Below are 12,164 nucleotides of genomic sequence, written 5' to 3' on the forward strand. Positions count from 1 at the left end.
AAAAAAAAAAAAGATTAAATGACCAAGCAATGTAAAAAAAAAAAAAAAAAAAAAATGAAGAAAATTATAAGAAACTTACAGGATTATTAACAACATTCATATACTCTTCTACAAAATGTTAAAAAAATAACAAAACAACAATTGTATAATTTAATTGTTTCTTTAATAAAATAGAAAATTTTCTTTTAAGGTTTTAGTAATTATTATTTTTAAAAAATATAAAAAATAATTTTTTCTTTTTTTTTATGAATTTGTTTTATATATATTTTTGTGTATTTCTTTTAACTTTACGATATTTATTTTTTTAAATTCTATTAAAAATTAGAAATAAAAAAAAAAATCTTTATTAAAATTACTAAAAAAAATTTATGTAATATATTTTTTAAAGGAAATAATATTATATTTGTTTATATGAAAAAGAAACATTTTTATTTGAATACGATATCTTTGTTTTTTCTTAATAAGACATTATTAAAGTATAAATATACATATAATTTACAACATTATGTTAAATTAATTCTTAGAATATTTCCCATTTATTTAATAAAAAGAACTAAATAACCTTTTTTTTTTTTTTTTTTTATTTCTATTTCTATTTCATTCTTTATAATTATATTTTATTTTTGTTATGATAATTTTATTTAATATAAGTGGAAAAAAAAAAAAAAAGTTTTCGTTTTCCTTTTCAATAAAATAGTCAATTAGAAATTCAAATTAATAAAATTAAACAATATATAAAACTTATTTAAAAAAAAAAAAAAAAAAAAAAAAATTAATAAAATAAAGAGTGAGCATAAATTAAGAAATAAAAGGATATGATAATAAAAAAATAAAAATATATATATTTAATGCTCTGTTTCAACAAACTATTTCAATTTTGTTTTCAATTCTTTTATTTCATAAAGCAATTTATAATATGAAATTTTAAAACAATAAAAAAAAATTATTGATACATTCTAAAAAAGTAAAATATGTAAAAATATAACGTAATACATTTTTTTTTTAGTAACGAAAATTTTTCATTCAAAATGTGTTCAATTCTTAAACACTCACGTATAAACGAAGAAGAAAAAGCGCAAAAGCACTAATAAAAACTTTTACTTAAAAAATATGTTTAAAAACATTAATATTCTTACAGATATCTTTCTAAAATATTTTTAAAATAAATATAAGAAAATTACATAATATAAAAGCAAAATTAATAACAATAAAATAAAAATATAAATATATATTTTAAGAAAAATTAGCTTATTAAAATCTATGATTATTAAGAAATTATATAATTTCTAAAAAAACTTACAATAAAAAATAAATTATAAAGTATAAAATATATAAATATATATATATATATAATTATTTTTACAATATTTTAATTTTATAATAATATATATACATATTTTCACAAAAATCCAATAAATAAAGAAAGAAATGATTTTATATATATATATATATATATATATATATATATATATATATATATATTTGTGAGTTTATACATAAAAATATACATGGATAGAGTTGTATATAAACATATTTTTTTTTCTTTTCTTTATTTATAAGAGTATTTAATTAATATATATATAAATATATATAAATTGCATAAATTGTTAGCCAAATTTTAAAAACACAAATATATATACTGTTTTTTCTCTATTATACAAGCTATAATTATCAAAGCAAATATTTACTTCAAAAAAAATTTATATATTATGAATAAAAAAAAAGATGATATATGAATAAATAAAAGGAAAATATAATAAAATAAAAAAAAAAATATATATAAAATTAATTTTATTTATTTCATTATATATTTATTAATAATTTTATCCTTTTTTACTACGCTTTCTTGTATAACTCATTTTACTTGGGGTTTCTTTTTTGTCACTACTAAACATAGATTTCCTCTTAGATTTTGTAATTTTTTTATCAACCTTTAATGAGGTTTCTTTGGTATTAAATGCTTTGATGGGTGTTTCATTATTTATAAATACATTTATTAAAGGATTTTCATTATTAGGCATAACTATATTATGCGTCTCCTTTATAGGCATTTGCTTTATAGGAGTTTCATAATGATTATCTGGTATAATTTGTTGTGTTTTATTTTTTATTTCGAAATTATTCGAATCAGAGTTTTTTATATTTTCCTTATTCTTTTTAAAAATTTGATCTGAAAACAATAAAGGTGTTTTAATATACATTTTATTTATTTTTTCTATTTGCTCATTTAAATGAACATCTGACATTTTTTGTCTAGGAGTATGATCAAATTCATCTCCTTGAAAATCTTTTGCATTATAATTAGTTTTTACATTATTATTTTTTGGAGATTTTACTTGATCAACATCTTCTTTTAACTTACTAAAATCACATTTTTCCTCCCTATTTATTTCTTCATTATTATTGTTATCACATTTATTATCACTTACATCTTCTTCATCCTTAAGTACAATATCATTTAAGTCTTGAAATTTGCTATCTGATATATTATTGAATTTAATAGGAGTTTCTGAAGAATCAAAAAAATTCATAGCGAACTGACAACTTGGAGTATTTTCATTATTCTGTTCAGAATATTGTTCAGGTATTATTCTTTTTTGTGCTACTACATTTACTTGTTGCAAATTTACACGATCAATCTTATTTTTTTCTTTAATAAATGTTTTAGTTGGAGTACAAATATCTGTAATTTTATTAAAATTTTGAATAAAATTATTACTGTAATATTTATCTGTTTCTAAAGTAGAGGGCTCATTAGGATTTTTTACAAAATCTTTTACACTACTCTCTGTTTCGCAAACAACCCATATAGCTACACACGAAATATCATCTACTTTATTACCTTTATAAACTTTATTTGGTTCTCTATATTTTCCTACAAAAGGATAAAAAGGTTTGCAATGAATTTTATCTCCACTCCTTCTCTTAGCTATATTAGTAATAGAATAAGCTATATCTTGAGCAGGCGTAAATACACTTGGATCTCCTAACTCACAAGCTTCTTCAGGACTTATAGCAAAAGTACAGTAAGCTTCTATTTCTTCATCAAATAGGTTATCACTAACACCATCACTCATTAATAGTATTAAGTCTCCTGGCATACATAAGATTTCAGAAGGGGGAGATAATGCCATATCTGGAGAATCTCCATCAATGTCTACTTTTTCTAAAATTTTCACAAAGCTATGCAATCCTCTATTTTCTAAGTCTTTCCATTGACTACGATCAGGTAAATTTGATAGCTGATATGGTGCACCGTTTTCCCACTTTTGATCACTAGTTTTCCATATAATTTTTCTAATTAAAGAGGGATTTCTTCCTTTCCCATTAAAATATAAAAATGATTCTCCCGGAAACTTAGGATATGATTCTCTTTCAAAATTAATATCACCTGGCAAAAATTCCCTTCTTAATATCATACATACACTATCTCCTAAAGATGATATACCACATTTTCCTGTATATTCGTCTAATATGCCAACTATAGCTGTAGAACTACCATAAGCATCAGCATATTCCTTTTTTACGCTTTCAAGAGAATTTTTTAATAATAATTTAGATCTAATTATAGTATTGTATGATACTTTTGCATAACCATTCATATTTTTTGATAGCTTTTCTGCTTCTCTTTGACAAGCCAAGGATAAGCCAATAGAAAATTTGGATGCATCTATGCCTTCTAAACTCCATGAGCCTACTCCATCAAAAATTCCAAAAGCGGGTGGGACATCTGTTTGAAAAGTAGCATCTTCACACCTTCCTTGTACTTTTCCAATACGACATTGACCACCATATGTTTTAAACAATTTAACCATATTAACCCTTAATTCATCTATAGAATTCTCTCTTACTAACCTATTTTGATTTAATGTCTTATCAATTTCTTCTGCAGTTTTATAATTATCTTCTATTGATGATTTATTATTTTCATCCAATAGGGTTTTGTTATTTTCGTCCAATAAGGTTTTGTTATTTTCATCTATTGTTTGATTTGTTTCATCTAATTCAATGTTGGAATTTAAATTATTTTTTCCAATTTGCAGAGATTCTTCATCTGAAGTAATATATAAACAAGTGTCATTTAATTTATTTATCTCATAACTTTTAGAATTTTTTTCTTCTGTATATAAATCTAATGAATTATTATACATTTTATCATAATAATCTTTATTATCTAAATTATCAAAAAATAAATCATTATTATTTTTGTTATTACCTACTACAATACTACTATAATGTTCAGATAAATTAACGTTATCATTACTACTATTATTATTATTATCATTAGTTACAGTAGTATTAGTGTTAGTATTAGTAGTACCATTGCTAGCATTCATATTATTTTTAAATATTAGTTCTTTTCTATATAATAATTTTAATTCATTAGAATTTATATTACCTTGAGGCAATGACAATTTTACATCATTATTTTCAATAATTATATCTTCACCTTTTGAAAGATTAATAATAGAGGAACATCCATATTCATCAGAAACATTTTTTGTTTCTTCTAAAGATAATTTTTCCTTTATTTTTTTTAAATTTTTATATACTTTTTGTAAATTGCATACTGCTTTCCATGTACGTCTAGGAGCATTTACATTTATTTTTTTAAGAAGTTTTATATTTTTAAAAAATGAATATGTTGCAATTGGGCAATAAGATATTGCTTCTTCTAATAAATTTAAATATTGCTCATTTAATCCAAGAAACAAAGGTTCTATAGCATTATCATTTAAAGAACTAAAAAATTCATTTATTGCTTTTGTTCCACTAAAATTAGGATCTCCTCTATGAAATTTAATATAGGCATAAAATTCACGACATATTCTGTTTTTTAAAACTACTTGAGATCTAAAATGCTTAAACAAAAACCGTAGTTCGTTTAAAAAAGATATTGTTCCTTTCAACGTATCTAACAATTTATTGGTGTTAACACAATTTTTATTAAAACGTAAAATACGTACTTGTTGCTTTCCACCTGTGTTCAGTAATAAACACACATATTTATGGAGATAATCTTCTGATAATTGTAATATACATCGTTCTAATGGAGAAGAAAAATTATCATCATTACTATTATTTAAATGATATCTTTCATTAAATTTTTGATCATATTCGCAAAAACCATATTTATTCATTTTTCCTTCACTAAGCATTTCAACAAAATTCGATACGGCATTTTTATCACTGTTTTTATTTTCATCCTTATCATTATTTTCATTATTACCTTCATCATAATTATCATTACTATTGCATATAGCTATATTTGAATTTATTTTTTCTTCTAGAATATCACTATTTCTTTTTTTAGCTATTTTTCTCTTCAATTTGTCCAAAATTTTAGTTTTAAATTGCTCATTGCATTTTACCTCTTTAATATCTTCTGAATCTATAAATTCTACTATTTGGCATATCGTTAAAATTTCTCCTAAAAGACAAATTCCTTCATCTCCTATAAATATCTTATCTTTTATCCATAAAGAATCCGAAAATTTTCCATTTTTTAAAAATGTCCCTAATATTTCTTTTAAATTTTCTTTTGTATTTTCTTGATTTTCATTCAAATTTTTTGAAGTATCATTATTATTTATATCTTTTCCTAAAAACTTTTCTGGCCAATCTTTATATATAAATACATCAGTAAATACATAACCAGATAATACTTTATCATATATATTACTTAAGAATTCCATTTTAAAATGTATATATAAAATTTAAATTAATTATATATACACATACATACATACATACATATATACATACATGTATATATTTATATATATATATATATATATATATATATATATATATATATATATATATATATATATATACATAAATTTACATGTAATAAACCATATATTTAGAGTTCTAAATGTTCATTGATTAAATGTAAAAAGGTATGTACATATATTTATATATCTATACATATAAATTTATTTATATTAATAAAAGTAATTTGTTATTATTATTATTTTTTTAAATATATGTGCACTGCCACGTAATTTATTAAAACATACTTTTAAAATGAATGATATGTAAAGAATATAAATAGATGGTGCATAAATTATGTGTGCGCATTTTTTTTTCTCTCTTTTGTGCAATTTTGTTTTATTAAAATATATTTTATTTTAATTTTAGATGCATTTAAGTATATATATATATATTTATATTTATATATATATATATATATATATATATATAAATATATATACATATATATATATATATTTATATTTATATTTATATATTTATATACATTTATATATATATATAATTTTTTTTTAATTTTTTGAAAAAAAATAAAATAAATAATTTAATTATAATTTTATATATCTATATTTGTACTGTAAGAAATATTAATATACAATTACTTAGTGCTTTTATATTTAAAAAATTTCTCATAAATATTTTTTTAATTTATTTATATATAAAATATACATATATATATATATATACTTTATATTATTAATTTAAAATACATATTAATATATTTTTTATTTTTATTTTTTTATTTTTATTTTTTTTTTTTTTTTTTTGCTAATAATATTTTCATTTATATATTACGGAAATATATAAATTTAATAAATATGTACTTATATTTTTTTTTTTTTTTTTAATCAAATTATTTAAAACTCTAAAATAATAAATATACATAATAATTCTTTTTATATGACATACTTCTTGTTATTATTTTTTTTATAATTATATTTCATTTTAAAAATGTTTATTGTACTCAAAAAAAAATACAAACAGCACACTAAAAATATTTTTTATTTATTTTTTGTACTTAAAAAAAAGAATGTAATGTTAAAAAGTTTTATTATCAGAAAAGATAAAAAAACAGTAATGTGAATATATATTTAATAATAAAATTTCTTTTATTATTTAATTTTAAAGATTGTAATAAATCATTTTTTTTTCTCATTTAAGGTTCTTTAATTACATATTATCAAAAGAATATATAATTAGCATATGTTCATATACATGTATAAATTACATATATCTACATACACATATATATACATATAGATATATATATATATATATAGATATATTTAGATATACATACATATATAAATATATATATATATTTATATTTATATATATATATATACATAGATACATATGCGTATATATTTATAGATTTATATTTTTATAATATATTAAACGTAAAATATTATGTATACAATATTAATTAATTACATGTCAAAAGTTATTGCATGTGTTTATATACACATTACTAAAAAGATTAAATTATTCGCTAATTTTAGGTTTTTTTTTTTTTTTTTTTTTTCTTTTTGCAAATTATTAAATAAATATGTTTTTTTAATTTTATTAATTTTTTTTTCTTTAACGTTTTTTATGATTTTTTAGGGGGTCACATGTTTGTATTTTTTTTCTTTTTTTTTTATCTTGCAAAAATACATTGTAAAAAAATTTAAAACATGCAATTTTTTATATTGTGCATTACATAAAAAAAATTATTATATAATTGTGAAAATATTTTATTTATCTTTATTTTTCACTATTTGTGAATATATTTTATTATTTTTAATAGATAATATCATTCAAAGGATATTTAATGTGTATTTTAAAAAAATATAGTATTTAAAGTTATACCTTAATATTATTATACAGTTAAAAAAAAAAAAAAAAAAGAAATAGAAAAAATACCTAAAAATATTTTAAACACTTGTATTTTTAATACATATGCCCATTTTTCAATAAAAAGTTTGAGAAAAAAATTGAATAGCTATATTTTGTTACTATATTAACTTTAGCATACTTATTAAAAATTTCGTATGTTTAAAATAATCTAATATAAAACAAGCTTTAAAATAATACATTTCCTTTTTTTTTTTTTTTTTTTTATCTGTTTAATTAATATAAAAAAAAAAAATATATCACATTTTATTTGAGCTAATGTTTATTCTTTAGATATATAAAAAAAGATAAAAATTATAAAATTATTTTGTTACTTTTGAATTATGCATCATGGTGCACATCAATTTTAAATAAGTAAAAATAAAAAAACGACCTTAAACCTATAAAAGTCTTTAATATAATTGTTTATTATTTTGTCCATTTATTTTGTTTTAAATTATTATTTTTCATTTACATTATATATAATATTTTTTATATAAGACAAGGACGCACATATTAGAAATTCTTTTTAAGTTTTTTAAGAATATAAAAATATAAAATACAAGATTTCGTATTTTTAAGAATTGTAGGTTTATGTTTCCTTTTATATTCTAATAAAATATAAGAATATATGACATAATATTTAACTTTCTCATTTATATATAAATCGTATATATGTTTATTCATATAATGCTCTAGATACAATTTAGCTTAGAGATACACAAAAAAAATCCTTCTTAATGAACATACGAAATGTTTAAAAAAAAGAGAAAATAAAAAATATTATTGAATTAAAATATACAACATATTTTTTTCAGTATATTTATTATAAATGTTTCAATAAATATAATTAAATTTTTTATAAAATGACTTATAAATTAAAATTATCTCTTCTTTCATATAGTGCTTTAAAATTTTTTTAAATAATACTTATTTTGTAATAGTAGTATCAACATGAAAAAAAAATATGTATATATATTCTTTATTTTTAATAAATTTATATAAAAAAAACTTTAAGGTAATTTATAAATTAAAATACTTTTTAAATAAAAATTTTTGCTTATATTCGTAAATTTTTTCTTGCAATAAAAAAATCTTAAGAGGGTTTACAATTTTTTGTTCTTTTAATTGTTATAGAATAACTAAAATTTAAAAGTTTTCGTGTATTATATATTTAAAAAAAAATATATAATAGAAAAAGTAGACTAGTATTCTGTTATATTTTTATATAATAAATGAAAAGATAGAATATTTATTAATTTTATAAATATTCTTAAAATGATAATGCACCACTTAAAAATTTTAATATCTCGCGTCTATTCATAAGATATAAACAAATACACTTTCTGATCTTATAAATTTTTATAAATTGTGTATATTAATATATTTTTTTTTAATAACATATCCTTTTTTTTATCTTTTATGTTAACATATATTCCCCTTTTATTTTTTATTGATATTATATATTTTTAGTTTTTAATTATAAATATTTTAAATGTGATAATATTTTAATGAAACCTATAAAATATTGATACTTTTTTCTTAATATTCTATTAAAACATGTAGTAAATATTTTTCTTCATTAATCTATAAAAGTATTTATATTACTTAATGAAACGAATAAACATTTTTAATATCATAAAAAGTGAATAAATTATAGTTTATTATTCTCAGCATAAGATAAATTAAAAGGTTTAAATTACTTATTTTAATTTTTTAAAACATTTCAATAATTAGCATAAATTCATCTTTTTTTTTTTTTTTTTTTTTTTTTTTTTTTTTTTTCTCTTTTTATAAGGTCTTATGTTTAAAAATTAAGAGTAGTTTTTTAAATCATAGAATAATAAAAATTTAGTAAATAACTAATATCATATATTAAAACTTCATAAACATAATATTATAAATTTGTGCATATTTAAATTTTATTATATTAAATTAACCAACAACAATTATTATGTTACAATTCAATAGCTTAAAATAATATAAAAAAAAAAAAAAAATTCTATTTAAGATTTGTTAATTTATAATTCCATAATAATGAAATAATAAATACACACTTAATATAAAAAAAAATTACATATTGAAACGAAAAAATATGTTAATAGAAAAACGTAATAAAACATATTATAGATAAATTATAAAGAATATATTAAAATATAATAAAATAAAACATAATTACATTATGATAAAAATGAATTATAACAGTAGTTAATTTTCAAATGTGAAGTTATAAAAGTATGAAACAATAACATAACTGTGTAAAAAAAAAAATATATAAAATAAAAATTCATATACTTTAAAAATTATAAAGATAAATTTCAAAATAAAACTTATTAATTTTAATTCTCCTACATTTAGTATTACAGGAAACGAAGATAAATGTAAATATATATAATTATTTTTCTTTTCTTTTTTTTTTTAAATAAAATACAAAAGTTTAAGACGCTTTTAGAAGTATTGTAGAACAAACTAAGAAAAAATAATAATATAAAACCTTTTTCATTTTTTCCTTTCTTGTGTTAAATAAATTCATATAATTTTTAATGTTTATATAAATACGTAAGATGTGAAAAATGTAATACCACAAATTTTAATATTTCTCTTTATTCATATAACTTTTTTTTTTTTTAATCATTTATTATTATTAACAATAGAATTTTAAAAATATTAAAAATAAATATATATATATATATACTAAAATGCTTTATATTATTTATCTAATGATAAATGTATCCTTTTCTCCTTACATAATTAAAAATTATATAATATTAAAAGTATATTTTTTGAATTAAAATGTATATACAAAATTATAGAATTATAGAATTAATAATTATTATATAAATAAATGTATGCTAATGAAAAAAATTTTCTATAATATGTTTCTTAAAAGATAATTTTAATATTTTATGTTTTTCTTAAATTTGTTCTATTATTTTAAATTGTACCTTAAATTCAAATAAAATTAAATAATATAGAATATAATTTTTTTTTTAATAAAAGATATCATTAGATGAAAGGTAAATTAGCAAGAAATTAAACCACTTATCTAGACTTTTTCAGCATTTTTCATTTTTTAAATATTTGTATAAAAGAAGCATTTTTTCCGTAAATAATACAGTTCATATAAAGTCAAAAAATTATTAAAAAATTAAAAATAGAAAATAATGAAAATTTTATAAGACATGTTAAAAGAATTAGAAATTTATAAAATTATACAAGTAATTATTAACAAACAAAATATGTATGAATTTCCATATAAACTTGTTTTATTTCATAAAAATAAGAATATCGATTAATTTGATAAAACTAAATATTTAAATAATGAAAAACATAAATTCTAATATAAAATCTTTTTACTTTTTTACTATAATTAAGAAAAGAGTTTTCTTAAAAAAATTATTAAAAAAAGTTTTCTTTTTTAATTAAAATTTCTACTTAAAAAGAAATTATCTTTATTAGAAGATTATGAAGTTATATATATATATATATATATGAATCATTTTAAAATTGTATGAAAAGTATATATATATAATAATGTTAGAAATTAAATATATTTTTATTTTGTTTTTCCATTTATTATTTTATATATATATATATTTTTATTTGTTTGAATGATGTTTATCAAATTACACAAAATATTTCAAAACAATGGTTTATTTTTATAAAACAAAACTATCATTATCTGTTGTTAATATTATAAAGAGAACATGTCAAAAATACTTGACAATATCTAACATTTCATATAATTTGTACATTCTCATGCGTAAATTTTTTTTTTTTATTTTATTTCATTAAATTATTGTTGTTTATATTCATTTTGTAGTTTATTAATTTGGAGAAGAATTGTATATGAAAAATTCTTATGCTTAATTATTTATTTTTTTATTTATTAAGATTTTTAAAGTTTATATGATTAACATAAACGTTTTTTTTTTTTTTTAATTTTAATTTTTTGTACATTTCAATTTTGTTTCATTTAATCTGAGTAATTTTTAAAGATACATATTATAAAAATTAAATATTAAATATAAGCATGTGGAAGAGAAAAAATGTAATCAATAAAATACAAAATGAAATAAACCATGAAAATTATTCTATAATTAATTATTAAAAAAAAAAAAAAGAATAAAAAATAAAACAATACAAAATAAAATATATATATATATATATTGAAATAAGTTGTAGATGTAAAACAAAAAAGAAAAAAAATTTTATTTCATACTTCAATTTAAGAAAAATTCTTAGAAAAAAAAGGACACCAACATATGTACACACTTCTGATACATGCTTTTTCGGTGATTCAATTTACATGCAACAATAATAATAATAATAAAAAAAATAAAAATTTATGAAACCTTTTCACTTTTGAAATTTTTTTTTTTTTTTTTTTTTTTTTTGATCTAAATACCAGTTAATTTTATCAAGCACAAATAATTAAAAAAAAAGAAAAAATTTAAATATTAATGAATTTCCTGTTTTTTAAAGACAAAAAAAAAAAAAAAAAAAAAAAAAAA

General features: G+C 17.3%; 1 protein-coding gene across 1 annotated transcript; it reads right to left on the minus strand.

Moving 5' to 3' along the window:
* Positions 1-1,823: 1,823 nt before the first annotated feature.
* On the minus strand, positions 1,824-5,696 carry PGAL8A_00313200 (protein phosphatase, putative; the record flags this gene model as incomplete). The annotated part of the gene is made up of 1 exon (XM_028672145.1): positions 1,824-5,696. One exon carries the CDS (start codon positions 5,694-5,696, stop codon positions 1,824-1,826), a length of 3,873 nt encoding a protein of 1,290 aa, XP_028528727.1.
* Positions 5,697-12,164: the final 6,468 nt, after the last annotated feature.

Source organism: Plasmodium gallinaceum, assembly GCF_900005855.1.
Source record: "Plasmodium gallinaceum strain 8A genome assembly, contig: PGAL8A_v1_87, whole genome shotgun sequence".
NCBI lineage: Eukaryota > Apicomplexa > Aconoidasida > Haemosporida > Plasmodiidae > Plasmodium > Plasmodium gallinaceum.